General features: G+C 34.6%; 1 protein-coding gene across 3 annotated transcripts; it reads left to right on the forward strand.

Moving 5' to 3' along the window:
• Positions 1-20,313: 20,313 nt before the first annotated feature.
• Positions 20,314-24,988, forward strand: LOC103493440 (glucan endo-1,3-beta-glucosidase 3). 3 transcript variants are annotated; one of them, XM_051091414.1, is made up of 5 exons: positions 20,314-20,629; positions 22,389-22,479; positions 22,592-23,845; positions 24,229-24,256; positions 24,371-24,988. In XM_051091414.1, exons 3-5 carry the CDS (start codon positions 22,633-22,635, stop codon positions 24,531-24,533), a joined length of 1,404 nt encoding a protein of 467 aa, XP_050947371.1. In that variant the 5' UTR covers positions 20,314-20,629; positions 22,389-22,479; positions 22,592-22,632; the 3' UTR covers positions 24,534-24,988. The 3 variants fall into 3 exon arrangements, with proteins under 3 accessions (XP_050947371.1, XP_008452393.2, XP_050947372.1); XM_008454171.3 differs by lacking the exon at positions 22,389-22,479 and having other exon boundaries at positions 20,315-20,629; XM_051091415.1 differs by lacking the exons at positions 20,314-20,629; positions 22,389-22,479 and adding an exon at positions 21,126-21,223.
• The last annotated feature ends 1,161 nt before the right edge of the window (positions 24,989-26,149 follow it).

Consider the following 26,149-nt stretch of genomic DNA (forward strand, 5'->3'; position numbering starts at 1 on the left):
ATTTTTATTATTAAATTAATTAATTAATTAATTTAATTATTGGGGTCTTTTCAAAAACATAAAAAAGCGGCAAAATATTTACACTCTATAGAACAATTTCAAAAACGAAAAAAGCCCAAAGGTCCACCGTGTAAAATACCAAAAAAGCTCCATCAACCACGCCGTTAATAACGTGCGCGTAATATATTTGCGATCGTTTAGATTTGGTTATTGTTTGATAAGCAATCGTTTAGATATGGCTACAATTTATACGCGATCGTTTAGATATGGCTACAATTTATCTTTTCAATTCCATCGTTTAATTTTGTTACACGATCATTTAAATTTTGTTACACGATCGTTCTAAATGTTTTTTTTTTTTCAAAATTTGGTACATGATTTTTTTAATTCTTTTGGTACACTCGTTTAAATTTTTTTACACGATCGTTTACATTTGACTACTCCAATCCAAATGATTTTTTTTAAGATTCTTTATACACGATCTTTTATCTTTTTTTACACGATCATTTACTTTTTTTACACGATCGTTTACATTTGGCTACTCCAATTTAAATGATTTTTTTCTACACGATCTTTTATTTATTTTTTTTACACGATTGTTTACTTTTTTACACGATAGTTTATATTTGGCTACTCCAATCTAAATGATTTTTTTTTCAAGATTCACACGATCTTTTTAGATTTTACTATTTTTTGTACACGACGTAAAGCAGAAAGACGATGGGAAGAAATTGTAGCGAAAAAAAAAAAAGAGGAAAAGTAGAAAGACAATGGAAAAGCGAAAAAAAGGAAGAGGAAAAGAAGAAAAACTATGGAAAGATTAAACGACATAAATAAAAAATTAAAAAATAAGAAAGATGATGGAAAGAAATTGCAAAAAAAAAGAAGAAAGACGACATTGCAGGAGGAAGACGATGAAAGAAATAGCAGGAGGAAGACGAATCGCAAAAGAAAGATGGAAGAGCAAACCTTGAATATTTAAAAAATGGCTAAGGCTTTGTTATACGGACCGTAAATAGTTTGGTGTTTTTGTTACATTTATGTAAGTTTCCCTTAATTATTATTATTTATTTTATTAAATAAATAAAGTAACTCTCCTTACGTGGGAGTTACTGAAATACCATGGGAGAATTCCCACATTCTCTCGGATTCTTCTTTCGTTTTTCTACATATAGACGCTACAGAGATGGGAGAGGATGCAATTGGTTTTTTTTTAAGGCTTCATGATTTTTTAAGTAAAAAAAAAAACTCAGTGATCTAATTTAATTCTCTTTGTAAAATTTTCATTCAAATTTTGGTTTCCACAAACGAAAATCTTAAATTGCTCAACAATTAGAGAGTTGATCAAGAGTAAGTTCCAATTTCTCTGCATTCTAATTTTCCCGTATCAAACATACTTAACCATGAAATTTATTTAGGTTATAATAATTTTTGTGTTCTGGTTTTTCTAAATCTCAATTAAATTTGACTTTAATGGTTCTATTAATTACTTATGTCGTAAAGGACTAATCCGTCATATATATTATCTCTATCTGGTTTGAACTCATATTTACTCCAAGCGATAATCCCACAATTTTAGTGATTTTTTTTTTCCATTTGTACTAAAAATTCACATGGAGATTGATCATAATCAACTTCAGCGACACCATCTATTATATGACTATTTGCAGATAACATAAAAGCCAATTTTTTGTCTATCACTTTCTATATAAAAAAAAGGACAAACAATATAAATAATTGATTATAAAAAATGTGAACCAATAAAAAATATAAAATCACATATTTTTAATTAAATATTTAAATACTACCATGAACCCTAATTTTTCAATAAATATATTTTCTTTATAATGCTTTAAATTTAAATAAAAATTTTAAAACTAGAACAAAATCTAATAGCGATAAATTAATATTACGTTTTCTTGAGTGATAAATAAATTATTTTATATATTTCTTAAATTTAGAAAATTGCATCCTACATTTGGTGTACTACGTTTTGGATAATGCAAATTTCTATGGTTTATCATTATATGTTAGTATATCTTGAAGAATATTTTAAACATAGAAAGTAAATGGGAAATTGCCAAAAATAGGTTAAAAAAGGAGGTTTAAATGACTTTTGGGACAAGTTTTCAAAAAAAGAGTTTTAGGACAATTTAAGTGTGAATGGACAAAAATGCCCTTCTTTTCCTTTCCCTCTTCCACATTTACTTTCCCTTCTCTCCACGATCGATTTTCCTTCTCTTTCGTGTATAGTTCCCTTTCCCTTCTCTTTTCTTTCATGTAGAACACTTGAAGCTACTCCGGCCATCGTCGCTTGCCCTTCGTCGGTCGTTGTCCAGTGCATTTCGTCGCTCCTCTTCGAACCATTCAATCAACTTCGCATTTTCTCTTATTTGGGTGAGTTTCATGTCTAACCCATTTTCAATTTATTTGCTGTAAATGTTTGGTTGGGGTATTTGTTGTTATTTTCATCCGTAATTGTCTAGTTTTTGGAATTGACTTATTTGCTGTAAATTAGTTTAGTCAAAGTTTGGTTTTAGGTTCTTAGAAAGTTCAATGGGTAGTGAAAAATGCATTGAACTAGAGGATGAAGATTTAGTTGGATCAAATAGAGGAGGAGTAAGCAATAGGAATAGAAGGAATGAAGGTTTTTTTTTTATCTCGCACGTATTTTTTTATCTTGCACGTATCTCGCATGTATCTCGCACGCATCTCGCACGTTTCAAACTTTCTCTATTTATTTCAAAATCAAATTGGTACACCTCCTAATCCATTTAGAGCTATTATTTGCATGTTTAGTAACTCCCTTAGACCCTCATGCTTTATCTTGCACATATCTCGCACACATCTCGCACGTATCTCGCACGTTCCAAACTTTCACTATTTATTTCAAAATCAAATTGGTACACCTCCTAATCCATTTAGAGCTATTATTTGCATGTTTAGTAACTCTCTTAGGCCCTTATGTTTTATCTCGCACGTATCTCGCACGTTCCAAACTTTCACTATTTATTTCAAAATCAAATTGGTACACCTCCTAATCCATTTAGAGCTATTATTTGCATGTTTAGTAACTCTCTTATGCCCGCACACATCTCGCAGTTATTTTTGTTATTTCTTTACATCTTGCACGCATCTTGTAGGTTCTTAAGTTCAAATCAATTTTTGAAGATACAAAGCTACTTAAGGTAGTTTAAGGATGGCACATGTTCGGATTTTAGTGTGTCACGGTGGTGCATAGGATGAGGGACGAAGAAAATATGAAGGAGGAGTGTTAAAAGGCATTGTTGTCAGTAAAGAAATAACGCACAAAGATTTACAGTATGAATTATATGACCTTGCAGATGTTGACCCTACAAAGTTCGATATAAAGATAAGATGTATATATGAGATAAAAGGGGAAAAGGAAGCTCCTCCATTTGAGTTAAGCAATGACCGTGATTTGAAGTTTTAAATTCTTAGTGAAAATCCATTGGAGGTCCCCCTATACCTATCATTTGAGCCTACGAGCAACCGAAGCATGAAAGTGTTAAACAAAGATTACAATTCAATATCTGGGAGCAACCAAGTTCAAAATTTAAACCCTCATCCTCCAATTGGAATGGATACATTAGATGAGAATGAAGTTGATATTGGTGAAGTTCAGGTTGGCTTGTGTGATAACATGATATGGACCAATTCCGTTATATGGGAATCATATGAGTCATATCATTCAAAAGATGATACTTTTACATGGGAGTCAGTTGAGATGAACAATGAATTGTTTGACATCCCAGAACAAAGAGATGCTCCTACAAAAGATTGCAAAGGAAAAGGTAAAGTTGACTGCAGCTCCTCTAGTCGGAAGTTGAAGACAAAAGGAAGTGGTTGGTCCGAAGAAAGTTGTACAAGTGAAGAGTTGGATGTAGGACAAATCTTTTTTTGCAAGAGAGATTTGTCAATGAGATTAAGTGTGTTGACAATGACAAAAAAATTTCAGTTTGTAGTAAAAAAGTCTACAAAAGAGGTTCTTTTCATTAGATGCATCGACAACAAGTGTGGTTGGAGATTGCGAGCGGTTAGACTGAAGGATTCAAATATATTCAAGATTAAAAAGTATGTGAAAGTTCATTCATGTTCTCTTGAGTTTTTGAATCGTGACTATAAGCAAGCAAAATCTTGGGTTGTTGGAGAATTAATAAAGTCCAAATTCAACGGAGCTGGTCGCATATACAAACCACGTGATATCATAGAAGACATGAGGCAAGAATATGGCATAAATATGAGTTATGAGAAAGCATGGCGTGCCAGAGAAAATGCATGAACGAGTGTGAAGGTCTCCTGAAGAGTCATATAATCTTTTGCGTAGATATGGTGAAGCACTCAAATTTACAAATACAGGTACAATATTTCACATGGAACTCGAAGATGATCGTTTCTTTAAATATCTTTTTATGGCTGTTGGTCCATGTGTTAGAGGATTCTTAAATTGCATTAGACCGGTCATAGTCATGGACGGAACATTTCTTAAGAACAAATATCAGGGTCAGTTGATAGTGGCCGTTTGCTTAGATGGTAACAATCAGATTTATCCTCTAGCCTTTGGAGTAGTTAATAGAGAAACAGATGACTCAATACAGTGGTTCTTAGAAAAATTAAAAGGTGCAATAGGGGAGGTGCCTAATCTAGGCTTCGTGACAAATCGGTTAAATAAAACTAAACGATCGTTTGCAATTAACTAAACGATTGATTATAAAAAACTAAAATAGTTTTAAACGATCTTTTAAAACAACGAAACACAATCGCGAATTTACAACCGCGATTCAGCATTTTAAAAATAGTACATGAATTTACAATATTGCCCTTTTGGTAAAAACATCCGATATATACGTTCCGCCTTCTTCGTTTTCCATCACTTCGCAATACACAACCGCACTGATCACTGACCTTCGTTTTCTTTCAGTCTATTGTTCTCTCAGACCTTTTTGTCTCAGTCCATATTTTTCGTCAACGTCAAAAGGTATTTTCCCGAACTTTTCCTACTATAACATTACACTTTTCCTTTTTTTATATTTCAAACGTTTCGACTTTTGTCTTGAAAAAATATCATTGTGTTCTTAAATTATTATTGTGAAGCGTTTAGGGTTTCAGATTCGACTTCTATCTTGAATATAGTTCTTCATATTGTTAAATTTATTACTTTCCGATTAACTATATTTTCAGGATGGCCGTACCTAGCGACAAGTATTTCCCTGCCACTGTCTCATGCCAAGTGCACAAGATCGACAGTCTTATTAAGGATAAATTGACCAAGGAACAGCTGCAAATATTCAACAAAACAATTTTTGGTCCATTGCTGAATGTGAACATGGTCTTCAACGGCCAGTTGATCCATCATTTCTTGCTGAGGCAGATACCAGAAGACGGTAACGCAGATGGAATCTGTTTCTCAATTTTAGGGAAGAACATCCGTTTAACCCAAAAGGAATTCAACATCATAACTGAATTGTGGCCAACAAACACAACATTGGAGAAAGATTGCAATAGCAAGTGCCTACAAAGCCTTCTATTCGGATCAGAAAATAAAAATTGAGGAAATTTTCAAGAATTTTGAGTTTACAAATGCTGACGATGCTGTGAAGGTCGCATTGGCTGTCTTTATAGAAACTGTTATAGTCGGAAAGGATAAGAAAACACAGTTTGACATGGATATTTTAGGAAGAGTTGATGATGAAGAAGCATTTAAAAGCTTCGATTGATCAACTTTCTTCTACACTTGTCTGCTCAACAGTTTAAAGACAAGTCTACAAGGGAAAAAGAAGCATACGAGCTAAAGAAGACAACAAGTTCCAAAGCAGTGTCATACTACAACATCAAAGACTACATGCTTGCTTTTCAGGTGATTTTTATTTGTTCATACACTTTAAGTAAATGCCAATTGAACATCAAAGTTTAACATATTTGTTTAAATGTTGTAGGTGTGGGCTTATGAAGTACCCTCAACTACAAATGAGCACCTGGCCACAAGAAACAGCAAGGGATTAATCCCTAGGATATTGAGATGGAATTGTACACAAGCTCCATCTTACAAAATGCTGCAGAAGAACATATTCGACAACAAAAATGTAAGTAAAACTTGTCAGCGATCGTTTAATACAATTACATGATCGTTTAATACAATTACACGATCATTTAATACAATTACATTGCAGACTGTTGTTCAACCTAAAATGAAAATGTCAACCCAAGAGAAGGCTTTCATGGAGAGTCGAATTCGATGGGATGATAACATGCAAATGGAGGACGATGAATCCACTGGAGCAATGAACAACAAATCATTGGAGCAATCAGACTCATCTCCACAACTGTCACCACAAAGAGAACAAAGTCAAACAGTGGCTGACCAGTCTGAAATGCATCCAATCACCAACAAGAAACGTTGCATATCAAAGAAGTCCAATGACAAAGAAGAACAAAGTCATTCAAAATCCTACAAGAAACTGAAGAAGAAAATAAAAGAAGTTCGTAAGGATTTATCCACACTGACTTCTATAGTCTGTCGGATGGATGACACAATCACAAAGCAATCATTGGAGTTGTATGAAATGAAGCAGATGCTAGAGAGATTGGTCTAGGTAAAATTTGTTTTCATAATACATTAGTTACACAATCGTTTATCAAAGTTACACGATCGTTCATCACAGTTACAAGATCGTTTATCAAAGTTTATTTTTTAATTTTATGTTCGTTTTTATTTGTTTATTAGAATAAAATAAAAATCAAGGGAATGATCATACTCATCAGAATGACAATGAGTATGTTGTTCAAGAACAACATACTGAACATCAAGAGGAAACCCAAAGGTTAACATTTCATTCATTGTTTACTAGTTTATAAATAAGTAACAATTGTATTTTTTTTCTTATTCTCATTTTTTTTCTCATTTTGTTTACGGAACATTAACAGGAATCTGGTAGTGATATAAGCATAGACGGCATGGATGCGGACTTGCTAATGACTATAAGAGATATATCGAATAATCTAATTGCTAAAAATGAGAAAGAAAAAGACCTGCCACAAATGATTACTACCCTTCCACTTGTGAGCCGACCTCTTGCACTTTGTGAAATGGCTCCATTGGATCAAACTGTACAAATTGTAAATGAAGAATCTCAATTGGTATGTATACACAACAAATTTGTAGTCCTTTGAATTAATAGTTTGTTACTTGTTTAATACGATTACATTGTAGGAAACAATAAAACAACAGATTGAGATTCAAAAAAATGATGAAGCAGTTACTTTGGTTGAAAAAGAATCAGTAACTGTGCCTGATAAAGATGAACAAGAAAAATCAATAAAGGAAAGAAAGCTATGTAAAATAGCAAATAAAAATGTGCCTGATGAAGATGAACAAGGTAATCCACCCACAACATCTACTAAGATCATATCAGAATTTACAATACCTGTCCCAGATGTAGAAATCAGAGAAGTAGATAGATATAATCCAATGTGGCAAGTGGATCCAAAATTATGGAAGGCATACTTACAATGGAAAAGATCAAGAAAAACAACCCATGAAAAAAGGAAAGTAGTCTCCACAACCAGAAAGAAAGATTTTTTCAAACAGCTTGAAGAAAACACATGGGTACTTGGAGACGTAAGTACTCTTCCTAAATTTCATTTTACATGTAAACGATCACTCGCATTTTCTAAACGATCGCTTCTATTAACTAAACGATCGCTTCTATTAACTAAACGATCGTTAAGTTAATATTACACGATCGCTTAGTAAGTAAACGATCACATGTACATTTCTTAAGCGATCGCTTATACTCTCCTTTCATTCACTAAACGATCGTTTAATTTTTTTTTTGTAGACAATGGATTTGCTATTATCCCACTTGCACAATAAAATGTTGCATCTCAAGCAACTTTGCAAGTGCACTTTTAGAATATTACATTCTGCGTTTATAGTAAGTTGTCATTCTTTAATTTTTTTTTTTCTTATAGAAGTTAAACTGCATCATTATATTCTGACTAAATTTTTTTACTTGTTCTTCAAGACTGGAATCAATAAACCAGACTGCATTGTTTGGAACCATATTTTCGATACTCGTCTTGTGACACCAGATAATAAAAAAGCTGAATGGACGGACCCAACAGCACACCTAAATATATGGACAGAAAAAGATTTGGAATACTATTTCAACACAGCTGTTGGTGATTACGAACAAATACCAGGGTGGGGAGATGTCAACTACATGATTGGCTGCATCAACATAAAAGAACACTGGTTGGCTATTGCAGCTGATATGAGAAAATGCAAGATCTACGTGTTCAACTCAATGCCAAATTATGTTGAGCAGAAACTTATTGATGAAGCTCTTTAAATGCTTGCACGATGCATCGCCTCACTCGCAATTGAAATTGGAGTCAACCTCTATTCAGAACGATTCACATATAGCCCTTGGCCAGTACGCAGATCGAAGGCCACATTATAGAAAGGGCGTTCATTGGATTGTGGAATTTTTTGTTCTAAATTTATTAAATGCCTTGTAACTGGTACTGACTTTGGTTGTCTAACTGTGTCAAACATGAAACTGTTTAGACAACAGTATGTACTGAAACTTTGGGCGAATAAATACTTTTGGTAAATAAATATATATATATATATATATATATATATATATATATATATATATATATATATATATATATATATATATTTGGTTCTTGTACTTTTGAGTTAATATTTGTATTCGTTTAGATACATATCACAAAACATTCGTGTAGAGAAATACTCATCGCGCACATATGTTTAAGCGATCGTTTAGTAAAGTCTAAACGATCTTCTTAATAAACATCAAAATATTAAGCGATCGTTTATAGAAACCACATTGATATCTAAAAGAATATTAAGCGATTTCCTAAACGTTCAGGTGAAAAATATTAAACGATCGTTTATATGTATGACACTAATGTAACAGATCGTGCACATATCTTTAAGCGATCGTTTAGTAAAGTCTAAACGATCTTCTTAAAATCATAAAAACTATTAAGCGATCGTTTACCTACAAGTAGTTTTGCAACATAGAGAATAATCGATACTACTAATTAAAATGCCAATTGATACTAGTTGAAATGCAACATAGAGAATAATCGATACTACAAGTAGTTTTACAACTACTAATTGAAAAGCCAATTGATACTTGTGATTTATTTACATATTTCAATACATAGGAGCATTGGTCCATAATTGAAATGCCAATTGTTTTCTGAAGTACGACATGTTTTCTTGATATAATGTATCTAAATCAATACCAGCAGCTATGTACTCAAAATACTTAATCGTGAATACGCCACAATCACTATTATTTCATTGTAGTGGAATTGAGTCGATAATAACAACTAGTCAAGGTTCCTTGTATGTCGATGATCTACCTCTCCTATCAAAGAAGCCAATACTATCTAACAACTTTGGCACCAACTCTCGAATGGGCAGTAATATGTTTGTCATCTCTTCGGCAGTTGTAAGTGACGGAAGCGAATCTCATACCTTAACTTGACAATTTACCAAATCCAAGCATAATAGAACCCAATGGTTGGCATGGACATTGAATGGAGAGTAAACGTAATCAACACTTGTCCAAGGATCTTGGAAGTCCTCTTTTGACCCGACAACATAGTCAACCAACCTATACTCTTCCTCCCAGTCAAACAGATGATTCTCTTTAATACATTCTTTGTATAGGGGCCACCTCGCAACTAAAATGCGCTGCAAAGAAAAACATACAAACGCAAATATCAGACCGAAAGACAAATATCAAACGCAAATACATATATAAAGTAACGTGACAATTCCAAACCATAAAGATTGTGTCTGCAGTTGTGAAGTTCTGAGCAGAAGGTATCCCGGCTGCCTTAATCTTCAAACGAATAAAAAGAAAAAGTGCATCCAAATGTTAATAGAAACAAAAGTAAGCAGCAAATGTATAGAACCATAACAATAAAAAAATTATAATGGCATAAATGATAAGATAATCCCTTACCTCATCCGCCAACCACCGGTGACACATAAACAAGTCTCTGAAAAATATCTTCGATTTTTTCCCATGAAAGGTTTCACGCACCTCATCGTCTGTACGCTTGTCTGTAATCCAAGCTCGAAGTCTATCTAAATCGACGTCAAGTATTTTGTGCATAGGATGATAAATAATTGATTTCACACTGAGAGGTGGTGGTGGTTGATGTCATAGACCGTTTAGGTAGAGTTGTGAATGGGTTTGATAGGTAAACACTTGCACGCTTCCTACGGGCAGGCCAAACGTGTGGTCGTTGAGTGGGAAATGGTTCTATCTCTGTGACATCTGAATCAAAATGAGTACGAAGTTTTTTTCCACTGTCCTCAATTTCAACCTCATTGTCAATGACATCTATTGGCTCCTCTAAACCAATATCAACCTTCTTCTCCAACACATCGATTGGCTTCTCTAACTCAATATTAAACCTCAACCAAGGAGGTGTACCGATGGTGTGAACATCTTCGTCACCCTATGGAAGCTCATAATGCATTAGTGTGGATAATGATAGAAATTAAACATCAATATTAGCAAGAACATAGAACCAAACCTTCTTTTTAAGTTCAATGTGTTTCGCCCCATTACTTATCTCATCCTCCTTTGGCATCCTCAACTAATTAGGGGTACCGCCTCTGTCAACATCTTCGGTCTTAGCATTATCCACTTCTTCACTTTCTACTGTATGATCTACTAAGCCTTCAAACCCCTTGTGGTCTCTTTCGTCACCCTATGGAACCTCAAAATGAATTAGCGAGAACATGCAACTTAATGTATGAGTAATTACCAAATATGAAACAACTAACGTCAATACACTTAACAATTTCATTCCTAACCTTTCTTTGAAGTCCAATGTGCTTCAATATGGTTGACATCATGCCCTTCAATTCGTCAATATCTGATTTTATACTAGTAAGTTGCCCTTCAACAACCGCTACTCGATCTTGGAGATTCTGAATAGCCTTTTTCATCTTAGTCTTGGACTTCTGTTTCTTACTCTTTTTGAAGTCATCTTCATCATTAACAACTTCTTTTCCCCTTTTTGAACCACCATTCTTCGATTTAACAATGGTAGATGAGCGGAGGTTTTCAAAAAGTTCACCTGAAGCAATTTTCAACTGCTCCTCTTCAGGTGTCATCTCAATGACGCCTTAATTATCAACTGCAAATAGAAAAAGGCAAATGTATTTAGGACAAAGAAATAAGCACAAAATCATGCGATCCTTAAGTTAGTTACTATTGCTTGCTACTTACCATTGGCGAGTCAAACACCTGGCTTATAGTTTGGGACTTTGGTGATTGTTGGCACACCCACCTCAGCATTTGTGGTATGGCATCATCGTTTACTTTATCTACACCACATCCAATGATGGTTGGTATAGACTCATATGCCCAAACCTATTCGACATTTGACAAACAAGTTTAGGAAGTGCCACAAGATATATATATAGATATATAAAAAAGTGGTTTCACAATCGTTTAAAAACAACTAAACGTTCGTTTAACATAACTAAACGATCGTTTAACATAACTAAACGATCGTTAAAAAACAACTAAACGATCGTTTAAAACAACTAAACGATCGTTTAAAATAACTAAACGATCATTTAATTTTAAATGTATGCATAAGTTTTGAAGTAAGAAGTAAGAAGTCACATACCTGCAATGATGCGGAAATCCATTGATAGTATATATTTTTGTCTATGTTGATTTCTTCTTTCCCTTGGCATATTACTTATCCAAGGCTCTTTTCAAGGCACTTAGCGTGCGTCCAACAACAATCCCACCCTAATCATAATTATTAAATGTATTCCAATCATCAGCAATCTTGAAAAAACAAATGTCGACTTTGGTTCGCCTATCTTTTCCCAACAAAGATAGCTCTATAAAGTAGACTAAAGCTAATTTCACAATATCATCGTCATCACCCTCGTATTCCAAAAATATATCCTCTGAGTTGCTTACATAAATACACTCCTTGTCTTTGAAAAACTTCTCCAATAATCGACTATTCCCAACCAACTGAATATACTCCTCTTTAGGACCCTATAGACCAGTTATGATGTTAAACTCTCTCCTACCGGAAGTACAAACAACGCCCCCTAGTAAGAAACTTATACAGTCTTTTCCTTCATCTTCCACCTCCCTTAACAATAAGTAGTGGATGAGTGGCCCATTAAAGACAATATTTAGGTTCAAAAAGTGCCCAAACTTTGTTTTCCTAAATAAGGATAATTGATCGGGTTTGAGTTTAGCCTTAATATTATGTGTTGTCTTTTCTAGATGAGACAAACAACTTACTAGGGCATAAAAATGATGGGAAGGATTAATCTTGTACAAGGGTTCGTCGGTCGATGTCGATGTCATGATTGAAGCCTGAAGAAAAAGGAACAAATTCCAGCAAATAAGTCGATTCCAAAACCAAACATTTACAACAAATATATTGAAAATGGGTTACAGATAAAATGTAACGACCCAACTCCTTACACTAAGTCGAAGTCATAACTAAATGTAAATAACATAATTAAAGTTATAAAGTTTGGCTAAAATGAACAAAACCTCAAAATTTTATTTATTTAAAAACCAAATCAGGGTAATGTGTGAAATGTAAACAAATATTAAAATCCTACTCGAGCCCTATCTACTTTTAAAGAAATGAAATAGTAAATAAAGAATAATAAAAACTCAAGTACTAAAAGTTTAAACGGGGTGTAAAGCGGAAGCAGAAATCCCTATGGCTCGCCACGGTCACTTCTGGTCGCCCGCCAGCTTGCCCTTGCCCTTACCCCTGCCTCTACCTGAAAAAGTGACATGGAAAGAGTGAGTATAAAATACTCAGTAAGAGACCCACTACTAGTCCCACTAGGTGCCTATTAACTTCCTATTAGAGTCCTAAAAATGGTACCCAATAACTGGCACGTTCCCGAACACGTGCACATGCGCTCCCGTAGGAACAGAATCTGGTCTTCGGTGTCCCGAGGGAGCACCTAGGACATACTGCTCTATAGCGAACCCGGAGGAAACACTAAGACAATCGGGCTGCGAGGATCCCGTCGAATCACTCGAATCATATCTATATCCATGCTAGATTGGCGGTCCCGTCGGACTACGCAGTTCTAAATAGGTGGTGATCCCAAAGGACACCCATGCAGGTACGACTCTAATAGGCTAAGCTAACAGGTACCCTAACCATAGCATACATATACATAGCATCATCACATAATCATATCAGTCTAATCATCATATCACATCTCATCACAATATCAAAACATAAAGCCATAACCAGCCACATCATTACATTATACCATGCCATCACATCAAATCACATCATCAGTCATATCATGCCCTCATTAATTAACATATCGTTATGCAGTCTAGTCCTCAAGTGCATAACTAGGAATGCATGCGGTCTCATGATTCTAGTCGTAGAGCTAGTAGTAGAAATCTCTTACCTGGAGATTTTGCTCAACGAGTCCTAACAGCAAGAAAATGCGCTTTCCAAGCAGCGAGGTCTTAAATGTTTAATAACGCCAATTTTCATAACTTGACATTAAACGACCAAGGACTCAAGAATGTAGTTGAGATGACTTACCCTAGGTCGAGGTTGCAACGCTTGAGCCCTTACTGAAGAAATCCAACGCTCCAAAATCAATTGGTCCAAGATGTTCCTTAAGAGAAATAAATCAGTTTAATCCAAATAAATTATTTCGATTCAAAATCTTAAGTCCTTGCTGGGTGTGCCAAAAACCCAATTAACTTACCAAAATAGGTGCAAGGACCAGAGCAGGCTGACGGCTCAAAGACAGGCAAATCAGCTCGGCTAGAAAAGCAGGAATCGACTCAGCTTGAAGGCTGGAGTCGGCTCGGCTTGAAGGCTGGAGAAGCGGCGGGGCTCGGCTCGGGCATAGGCGTTGCGCAAGTGCAGCTCGACGCGGATGGATGCGGCTTAACTAGCGGATGGATGCAGCTCGGCTAGCAGATGGATGCGGCTCAGCTAGCGGATGGATGCGGCTCGACTAGCGGATGGATGCGGCTCGGCTAGCGGCTGGATGTGGCTCGACTAGCAGCTGGATACGGCTCGGCTAGCGGATGCAGACGCGACGCACGTGCGGCTCGACGCGGGAGGATACGGATTGCTCGGGTTTACGTGGAGTGGAGACGCTGTCCGATACGGCTGTGCGGCTTGGGTTGCGGGGGCGCGACGCGATGGAGCTTCGCGGGCTTCGACGACCGGTGCGCGGTGGTGTGGCTGATCGGGCGGCTGGCGACGGCTGGTTTCGCGGCGGCAGCTGGCGGAAGGAATCGGTTGGCGAGACGCGAGTCGGCTTCCGATCAGCGAAGGTTTTTGGCTAAAGAGACGCTCGATTGAGGGTGACGGCTCGGCTAGGTGGCGATTGGCTCGGTTGATCTGTGACAACCGGTCGACGACGACGACTGGCAGAGAAGGGAGGGGCGGCGGCGCTTTAGATCTAGGGTATTTGTTTTTTTTTTCTTTTTTGGTTTGGTTGAAGAGGAAGATGAATAGTGCTATTTAATGCAATAATAATGATTCTTTATCATCATTATTATCTTTTCTCTTCCCCAAAAGTCTCACTCTCTCTCTTCCATTAAACCCATCAAAATCTCCCTCTTTCAATTTCAACCAATCACATCAATCCCTTCTCTTTCTCTTTCTTTTTCCAAATAATATCTCACCATTACCTTTAACAAAAATCAATTCACTCTCTCCTCAACCCAATTATCTTTATTTTCCACATATAACTTTACCAATTTTATTATCCAAAACAAGGTAATTATATAACTCTAAATCTTAATTAAATACAAAGTCAAAATAATCAAGTTCCTCAATTACTTCCAATGTTCACATAATTACATTTGAGACGATAAATTAAGTTCCAAATTGTTGGGGCGTTACATAAAACTCACTGAAATAAGAGAAAACGCTCAAAGTTGATTGAATGGTTCGAAAAGGAGAAGCGACGAAATGCACTGGAGGACCGACGAACAGTCGGAGTATCTTCGAAGAGCAGAGCGGGAAATTTCAAAAGCCAACGAAAGGAGATGTTTTTATTTTTTTACTTCAGGTGTTCTACGCGAAAGAGAAGGAAAAGCGAACGTCGGTAGTGGAAATTCAATGAAGAGGGATAGAAATTTAATGAAGGACATTTTTGTCCATTCACACCTAAATTGTCCTAAAACTCTTTCTTTCGAAAACTTGTCCCAAAAGTTATTTAAACCTCATTTTTTAACCTATTTTTGGAAATTTCCCAAAGTAAATCTTGAAAGCTTCGATATAATTATATTAACATGTTAAACATACAATTTTGACTCAAGTTTTTTAAAATTATTAAACACCCTTACAATAGACGTGGTTAAATACTAGTATTATTAAATGAAAACGTAATACACATATCAAATACTAACACAAAACTAAAAAAAAACTATAAAATTCGCACTAACAAAAAACTATCAAATACCAACTATCAAACTATAGTATAATACAAATATCAATCGAAGAGAGAGAAATCAAGATAATAGTAATATTATTATTTTTATTTTTATTTAATAAGGTATGGGGAGTTGTGCACTTCATCCCTTCTATTTGGAGAAATCCTAATTTGTGAGAAAACTCTAGCCGCTTAAGAACCCCCCACCGTCGTCTCTGTCGCGTCGCCTCCCTTGCCAACCGTCAAGTCGATCTTCGTTTCTGCAAGTCACCGCTGCCTGTTCACGTCAGCCGTCTCCTCGTCTTTGCAGGCCGATCGTCCCAAGCGCCTCTGTCTCTGTCTCCATTGTAAGCCATTGGTCATCCGTTTTTCGTCACGGTTCATTGCGTAGCCGAGCCATCTCCGTTAGTCATCGGGTGCACCATCGTTAGAGTTCCATTCAGCTCGCATCGGAGATCACCGCAAACTCGACCGTCTTTGTCGGTCGTCCGTAGCCACTGTATGCCCATCAATCCGTCCGCCGCAAGTCACGCATGCGAAGTCTGAATGTCTCCAGCCGTCAAGCCACACGTGCACAAGCCCCACCTGCGCAAGCTGTACTCGAGTCACGCGTACTCATTAGCTGAGCCGCCCTCCACTCGTGAGCCGCGCACGAGCCGACCAGCCAGTTTCCCTCCATCAGTTGAGCCGCTAGCCAATGTTTCCCCTCTAGCCAAGTCGTTTGAGCTGCCAAACTTGTTTTTAATCCTATTTGACTCATTTTTTTGTAAGTCTTGGTAAGTTTGATTGGGTTTTGGGCATACCCAACAAAATATTAATTTTGGACTCTAATTAAATAGTTTTTGGATTTATTTAGTTAGACTTTATCTGGAAGTTTGAACTGTGGATTTTTTCCAGCGAAGGATAAGTCGGTTTCGACTTTGACTTTGGGTAAGTTAAATTAACTGAATTTTGGATCCTTAATCAAATGCGAGTTAAGTTATCGAACTCAGTAAATTACCCTTTTTGTTTAGGACTTGACTGTTGGAAAACTTGACTATGACGATTAGTATAATTTTGGTTTTAATCTCTAGGTAAGAGATTTTCCTAGTAGACCTTCGTATTTAAGTGAGAGCTAGTATGAAATCCTTCCATTATGCGCTTTAATGTAGCTGGTATGCATAATGTGATCGTATGTATGGTTTGATTGGTAGTCAAAGTTATTCCATGATTATGATGACTGATAGATCCAATTGAGATATGTTTATGATGATATTATTTGAGTACGAATGCTATGATTGATACTTATGTCATGTTTATGATGATGTGATGATATGTTCATGCTATGGATGAGGTGTATTGTTATCTTTATCTATTAGAGTCATACTCACATGGGTGTCCCTCGAGATCACCACCTTTTTATGACTATGTAGTTCGACAAGATCACCAGTCCAGTATGACATAGACATGATTATATGAGTGATTCAACGGGGTCACTCACAACCCGATTGTCTTAGTATTTCCCCCGGGTATACTAAAGACCAGTTTGTCCTAGGTGTTTCTTTGGGTTTACCGAAAACTAGAGATGCTTTCATAAGATCACAGATTGCACGTGTTCGGGAACATACCAGTTTAGAGGTACCACTTTACAGGACTCTAATAGGAAGTTAACAGGCACCTAGTGAGACTAGTAGTAGGTCCCTTACCGAGTATATTTTTATATTCACTCCTTGTATAATTTTTCAGGCAGAGGTAGAAGTAAGGGCAAAGGGAAGCTAGTGATTAACAAGAAGTGACCGTGGCGAACCACATGGATCATTTTTGCTTTCGCCTTATGTCATTTGATCAGATGCACCTTTTATATATTTTTTCATTTTATTTACTTATTTATTTATTTTCTTTAAAATTAGATAGGGTCTGAGTTAGGATTTTATTTATTTTTAATTTATTTCTATATACATTTGTTTAAAATTTTAATGAGTAATTTAAGGTTTTTGTTTTATTTTCTATTTTAATTAAAGAAATCTTATTTTTCTTTAAATAGTAATGACCTCGGCTTAGTATAAAAAGTTTGAGTTGTTACAACCCAAAAGACAAATCTATCTATTATATATGTGGCATGTGTTGCATGCATGCAGCAGAAAAGCATGCTCATTCCAAAGGGATGAATCTTTGACACTCGACCTCCTCTATGCACAACCCTCCCAATGGACTACTATTCAAATCCTGCATACTATGTTTGTGGAGTATTTAATGCTTGACTCTTATTTATTTATTTATTTTTCAACAATTTAGGACGAGCATGCTCGTCCCCCTAAAATACATGTATTTTCAATCTTGTCCATCTAAATAGCAATATTTTCCTAAAATCTTTCAAAACAGTCTTATTTTGATAATAAAATTTAAAAAACATAATATTAAAATAAAATGTTCCTAACAATAAAAAGTAAGATGAATCCATCACAAAAAATAATTAATTTGATTATAAATGAAAATAATGATTATATGTGCATAGCCAACGTTCAAAGAATAAATAATTTATTGATTATTAAAAAGAAAAGTAAAGTAATCCATTATTATTATTGAAATTTTCTAATAAATAAAGGTTGATAATAGCAATGAAACTAAAATACAAAATGAAAAACATATATAAAAAAAAAAAAACAAAAATTGAAGAATACGACCGTTTGATCCAGCTGGCAATTTGAGTCCACGTCAGTTAGTGTGGTCCAACGTGTGTGGGACTTTGTCTATTTTTTTCTGAACAGATTTCACTTTCCAATTTCAAAACAAAACAAATCACAGCACACTCATTTTATTCTTTTTTTTTTTTCTTAAAACAACTTGCACATGCACACTCCTTTTTCAAAATAAAAGGAAAATAGGCAGGAATAGGAAAAAAAAAAAGAGAAATTTAAAATATTTATGGTTGATGCGAAAAAATCAATAAACTTAATCATTTTTTAATATTTCAAGTTTGTTATTCCCTTTTATCGTCTTTTTCTTTTCTTCTTATGCAATTTTTTTTCTTCTCATTGTTTTTCTTTTCTTCCTCTTCTTCCTTTTTTTCTAAACTGTTATTTGGTTTGAGATCGTGTATGAAATATAAAAGATATTGAAAAAACATCGTTTAGATTTGTCCAAATCTAAATAATTGTGTACAAAAAATAGTTAAATCTAAACGATTGTGTACCAAAGAATAGCTAAATCTAAACGAGCAAAATTTAAATGATCACGTACAAAAAATAATCAAAATTAAACGATCGTGTACCAAAAAAGAGTAAATCTAAACGATCATGTAACAAAAAATCATAAGAAAATCATCTATACTTAGACTCAAATCTAAATGATTGTGTACAAAAAATAAACGAGCAAAATCTAAATGATCTTGTAGTAAAAGAACCTTGAAAAAAAATCGTTTAGCTAAATCTAAATGATCGTGTACCAAAAAATCTTTTAAAAAATCTAACCAAATCTAAACGATCTTGAAACCAAGTTAAACGATATTGTACAAGAAATCTTGTAAAAAAATCGTTTAAATTTGGCTATTCAAATCTAAATGATCGTGTGCTAAACAATAACCAAATCTAAACCTATCATGTACCAAATGTATTATGCACATTGTTGACCAGACATTTTTGGTACTTTTCATTATGGGCCCGTGAGTTTTTTCCGTTTTTGAAATTGTTTTATACGGTATAAATATTTTATCGTTTTGTTATATTTTTTAAAGAAAAAAAACCTACGATAAAATATAACAAAATTTTCAAGAGCTTTGATAAGTTTTGTTATATTTTATAAATAAACATTTTAAAAAATGATTCAAAATAAAATAATATTTTATTACTTTTTTTAGTTCAATTATATTTTTTTTTACATTCTGATTTGTAGCTTTAATATGTTTTCGTTTTTAAATTGGACATATATATATATATATATATATATATATATATATATATATATATATATATATATATATATATATATAAAGAAATTAAGAGCATTTACAAATGTTACAAAATAAACTAAAATATTTAAATATATAGCAAACTTTTGGATTCTATTAATAATAAAAATCGATAAACTTCTATCGATGTTTATCAATGTCATCGATAAAAGTTCAGTGTATATCAAAATCTATTATTAAAGAATTTGAAATATTGTTTTATTCTGTAAATAGTTTGTCAAATTTGTTATTTTTATAATAGTTTTGTTCATATTTAAATTCTTACGTGAACATACCTATTTTTGATAATATATTTTGTAAATAGTTTTAATATTTTTTTAAAAAAATCTTTTTTTAAATTTATAATTAATATAATAGTAAAAATATAAAAAACATATCATCAATTTTAATCTCTATTCTTGGTTTCATTTTATTCTTTCTAAGTGAAATTTTTATTAAACTTGATCATTGTGAAATATTTTTTTATAATCCATTAACATTTTGGGTAGAAATTTTAAAAACATATTTCTCATATTCCATTATATTGAGGTAAAAATTATCATTTGAGGTTTAGTAAAAATATAAAATAAGCTAAATTGATCGACATCTATATGTTTTTAAAGGCAACAAGTTTTGATTCAAATCCACACATTCAAGTTATATTTCAAAAAAAACATTTAAAGAAAAATATATATACAAATATAAGAATTGAAATTTAAAATATATTTGAATAAACAATGACCAAAAAGGACAAACGAGTTCAAAGAAATAATTCTCATTTCTCCTCCATTTCACACTCTAATTCTCCTGTACCCACATCAAATCTCCACCGTTGGATCTCTGACATATGGCTGCACCACTTTCTACAGTCCACACTCTACACAACACTACACTACACTACACTGGACAGCAAAAGTTAGCTCCCACTAGTCTTCTTTTTCCTTCTCTCTCTTCAACATTTTACCTCTTGATTTAGGTTTTGTTCATCAGTATTCTTTTCTTTTTGGTGTCCGACCTAGATTTTGAATCGTGCGGTTACTGGGTTTCTTGTTTTGTGAACTGGGTCTGTGGAGAAACTCAATTCTTTTCAGGGTTTCAAGTGAACTAGTTGAAATTCCTCTTCCTTTTTTCTATTGCTCCTATGGCGACGATTCTTCTTTTCTTTCTTCTAGCTGTTTCTGTTGTTTCTTCTGGTGAAGGTTAGCTCTTCTTTTTCTTCTTTGTTATGTAATCTTCCATCTTTCTCGCATTTCTTTTGGATTTTCTTGTTAGATTGTATCTTTGTTCAAGTTTCATTTTCACTATTTTGCTGTTTTTCGTTCTTTCTTATGTGGGTTTCCCTTCATATCACTTAAAATCTTCTATAAGATTATTAAATTTAGTTTCAGTGTAGTGTTCTTTCCCTGTACTACAATGGGATTTTAGTAGACTTTTCGCCTTTTGTTCTTTCTATTTGACTGGCCCATTGTAAAATTGGTTTCAATGTGGTATTATGTTGGTGGGTTTTAGATTTCTTTTGAGAATTTCTGCCATAATTTTTCTTGGAATTAATTTCAGTGTAGTGTTTTTCACCTGTACTTAAATGGGTTTTTAATAGATTCCCCCGTTTTGCTCATAGTGGAATTAGTTTCGATGTGGTATTGTGTTGATGGGTCTTAAATTTCTTTTGAGAAGAAGCTCTGCTTAACTTTTTAGAGGGATCTGGACTTGGATTTAGCTAGTAGGAGTGTTAGCAGATGGGAAGAACTTCAGATGAGAATCGTTTTCAAAGCAATGGGGCTTTAGTTTCTGCGGTAAGAACATGGGGTTACTTATGAAAACTCTTTTCTTTTAGCAAAAATGAAATCTATCTGAGCCCTCTTTGATTGGGAGTTTTTGCCAGCAACCTTATTTGGTTCCAGCTCATTATTTTCTGTCTTTCAACATCTTAAGTTTGACCTATTGTGATGTGAAGAATCTTGGAAGAGTAAATTAGGGGCTAAAAAATCTAGCATGAGGTGTGTTATCGGGTTAAGAACATCATCTGAGGGTGGTTTTATACTTTTCCTTATTCAATTGGTTCGCTAAGAAACATCAAAAAACAAAAAGAAGGGGAAGATAAAGGAATGCGGAGCCGGGAGCAATTAGGTATCAGTTTATCATCCTGTTTTATGTGTTTGAAATACTACTGATATTGGAAGGCGTGAAGAAGACTGGATGCTAAAATATTATCCCATCCTTGTTAGAATCATGTCTTAGCTTGCTTTCATAATCCTCATTCTTGATTGCTAGGGGAAGTAAATACCAGTAGGAGAAACACTACAATGTTATCTGATGTTTATCCAAACTATCTAGAGAGAGGGGTGCAAAGATGGATAGGACTAACAAACTATCTGGAATCCAACTCACGATAACACCTGCAAAACACAAGAAACTCAAACAATCATAAGACAGAGCAAGAACAAACATTATTGTATTGAAAAGTCTCCCTCGATCTGTCAATAACTCAACAGCAACTCACAATGGCCAAGATGGCAAAAAACCAACCACCAGTGAATTCTTGAGAGTTGGAAATCTCTCCTAACCAAACACTCAACCAAAATTTTCACTAGAGGCTCCTATATGCTCTTACCCAAATAACACCATCCAATCTTCTGCACTCTCCCCACATCTCACTTCCCACTGACTAGTTGTCAATTTGTTAAATAACGCTATTCCCTATTTAGCCCTCCTACAAGAATTCTTTGTAATTCGGAGAATGGGGCCACAAGCCTAAAATGAACTATTTGAATCTTCCAAATCTTCTTACTTTTGGCATTTGGAAACAACATCGTACTTTTGTTTGAAGGGTTGCGAATTTTTTAATCACATTTATATAATTGTGTTTCTTTCTTCTATGTGTTGTGTTTCATGCAGTACTGAAAAATATATAATATGAATACTCTCAGATGTCTGGTAAATATATGATACATTTGGCAGATCTGAACCGTGCTTGGATTTTGGATGCTTTTCATTTCTTCTCCTCTTCCTCCTTTCCCCTGTTTGGGTTGATTATAGCTTTTCTGTACAAGTATGTTGATGATCATTTTCATGTTTGTTATCATAATTTTATTCAAGCAAAGCTGAAAAGTGTTGCTTTCTTGTTGGAAAAGACTGTCTAAACTCTCGATATATAATTGCAGCTGCATTCATTGGTGTAAACCTTGGCACAGACCTTTCTGATATGCCCAGCCCAACTCAAGTAGTTGCACTTCTTAAAGCTCAAAATATTGAACATATCAGGCTATATGATGCCGACCGTGCCATGCTGCTTGCCCTTGCCAACACAGGCATCCAGGTGACTGTTTCCGTACCCAATGATCAACTCCTTGCAATTGGGATGTCCAATGCGACTGCAGCCAACTGGGTTTCTCGAAATGTCATTGCTCATGTTCCTGCCACCAACATCACAGCAATAGCTGTTGGGTCTGATGTTCTTACCACTCTTCCAAATGCTGCCCCAGTTCTTGTCTCAGCCCTAAAATTCATCCAATCTGCTCTTGTTGCATCTAATTTAGATCGCCAGATCAAAGTTTCTACACCACATTCTTCTTCAATTATTCTCGATTCGTTCCCACCATCGCAGGCCTTCTTTAACCGTTCATGGGACCCTGTCATGGTTCCTTTACTTAAATTCTTGCAGTCCACCGACTCTTATCTCATGCTTAACGTATATCCGTATTATGATTACATGCAATCGAATGGTGTGATACCTCTAGACTATGCACTTTTTCGACCTCTCCCTCCAACCAAGGAAGCTATTGACGCAAATACCTTCTTGCACTATACTAATGTCTTTGATGCTGTTGTTGATGCTGCATATTTTGCAATGTTGGATTTAAACATCACTAACGTCAAAGTTGTTGTAATGGAGTCAGGCTGGCCGTCCAAGGGTGATGCATCAGAGCCAGATGCAACTTTAGATAATGCTAACACTTACAATAGCAACTTAATTAGACATGTTCTTAACAATACTGGAACACCCAAGCATCCTGGAGTTCCTGTTAGTACCTACATATATGAGCTCTTCAATGAGGATTTAAGACCAGGTCTGGTCTCGGAAAAGAATTGGGGTCTCTTCTATCCAACTGGAGTACCAGTTTATACCTTACACTTGTCTAGTGCGGGTGCTGTTTTGGCAAATGATACCACAAACCAGACCTTCTGTGTTGCAAAAGATGGTGCCGACCGTAAGCTGCTGCAGGCAGGACTAGACTGGGCTTGTGGACCGGGAAGAGTCGATTGCTCCCCATTATTGCAGGGCCAGCCATGTTATCAGCCAGATAATGTTATAGCTCATGCAACCTACGCTTTCAATGCATATTATCAGAAAATGGGAAAGTCTCCAGGGACCTGTGATTTTAAAGGAGTGGCTATCATCACCACGACAAACCCAAGTATGAAATCCTGAAATTCATAGAAATACTTTAAACGGATATATATGCTTATCATCTTATGCTATCTCCTGATCCTATTATAACTAATTATTGTTCCTTGAGCTTCTTTGACCAAATAATACAAGTAAAAAAATGTGAATAGAGGCTGCACAGACCTTCATACTGAAACAAATTATAGACAGGGCCGATACATGAATATGCCATTTCATTTTCAGATATCTGCAAATATTTCATGTAGATTTAAACCTTTTATGTTAAAAATCTATCTGGTGATAGCCACAATAGGAAGACCGTTGGAAAAGCTGCTTTTATGAGCACAATCTTTGACATTTCCATATTTTCTGTTGACTTTCTAATGTTCAGTTTGACGTTTCCCATTGCAGGCCACAGTTCATGTATTTTTCCTGGAAGGTAATAGGCGTTGATCGACAACTCTTAAATAGCTATTCTAAGTTATGTTTGTTGTCAATTCGATGGTTTACTTAACCATATATGTTCTGCTGACTGACCCTTTCTCTAATGCAGTACTGGATCTAACGGGAGTTCGGTAAATGGCACATCTTTCGCTCCATCTTCTAATTCTTCTGATACCGCCGGTGGTTGCCTTCCAAATTATCTCTATGGTACCAGCCCTTACACCAGTTCAATGATCTTGTGTGTTTTGTTAATGACTTTGGCATTCTTTTGATGCTGCTGCTGCTGCTGCATTTTTTTCATCTTGTATTCATGCATCCCCATGACGGTTTTGGATTGTCGAACTGCTTCCCTTGACTTCCAAGCTATTGTAGCATGTTTAACCAATTTTGTAAGGTTGAGGGTGGACGGGTGGGGATGTCGGCGAATGTGGCTATAATAGTTCGAGTTTGATGAGCTATATGTTTGGATTTTGTAGAGAAAAAAAATCAAATGATTATTTGTGACGTGTATTTTGTAACTATCATCATCATCATCTCTGGGAGTAATTACATTCTTTGGAGTTTGGGGTTTGAAGGGTAGTCTCTATGTTTAGCAAGTTTGTTAGGATCTTCAGTTCAATCACTCAAAATGTTAAAGGTAGTTGAAGCCATTTTTTTTTTTTTTTTTTCTTTGTAAATTTTCCTTTTTTTCTTTCTATTAGAATTTCTTTTCTACCTTTTTCTTGAATCTTCAGATGTTGGCCTTGCTCTTTAGTTGTTTTTCCTCGCATATTCTCTCTACCTTTTTTAGTGTATCTCACTATGAAGTTGGTCCAATCAAACATGTGTCACGTTAACTTTTGGAATCATAACGAGTGAGTCACTAAAAAGTATGTGCATGAGTAATAATTTGTCCATTTTTTGAAAAAGTTTTTCTTAACCATGCTTGTATGTAATATTATAATTTATTTCATTTAGATGTAGGGATCGTTTGATTCAAGTACTCGTCTCTGCGGCTTAGATGTCACAAATATGTTTACCTACTTTTGTGTCTTTTTATTTTCCTAATATATTGATAGATTTAAATATGCAAATATAAAAAGTCCATTTCTTGGCTCAAACTCATATTTGGAGTTGAAAGATGGAACGTCCCACAATACTCACGATATTGTATTTAATCAAAACGATCTTGTATCCAGTCTAAATGATATTGTACCAAATCTAAATGATAGGTTAATGATAGTGATTTATATCTATCTATCTTGAATAAACAACTGATCATTTAGATATTGTGATTGTTTAGATTCGTACTAATATCATTTAAATCTTGTACCAAGAAAGAAAAAAAAAAGATGAGGAATGAAGAATGAAGAAATTCTGGAAGAGGAAATGAAAACAATTGGTAAATATTTACGTAAATAATCATAATATTGTAAATTGAAGAAGAAATAATAATATGAATAAATTAATAATATGAAGAGAATAAATTGCAAAGAAGAAAAAGAAGTGAAAAATCGTCTATATTATTCAAGGGCAAACTTGAAATTTATGAAAATATCACGTGTTTTTTGATTTTGTTACACAAGCTGTAAAATTTTTGGTGTATTGTTATATTTATGAAAATTAACCAAGCTAAAAACTATTTATGGCCAGTGTAACAAAAATTTAAAGCCCACGAAGACAATTGTTTTTTTTTTTTTTTATAAATTTCAGATTTGTCATTTGTTGTTTTTTAAAATTGCAAGACCATTTTATTCACTTCACTTCTTTTTCTTCTTCTTTGCAATTTATTCTTCCATAGTATATTTTTAATTTCTTTCTATTATTACTTATTCTTCTTCATATTCCACTTCTTTTTGTTTGTGATTTCTTCATTTTTTCTTCCATAATTTCTTTGTTCTTTTTCATC

This window comes from Cucumis melo, chromosome 10 (assembly GCF_025177605.1).
Source record: "Cucumis melo cultivar AY chromosome 10, USDA_Cmelo_AY_1.0, whole genome shotgun sequence".
Taxonomy (NCBI): domain Eukaryota; kingdom Viridiplantae; phylum Streptophyta; class Magnoliopsida; order Cucurbitales; family Cucurbitaceae; genus Cucumis; species Cucumis melo.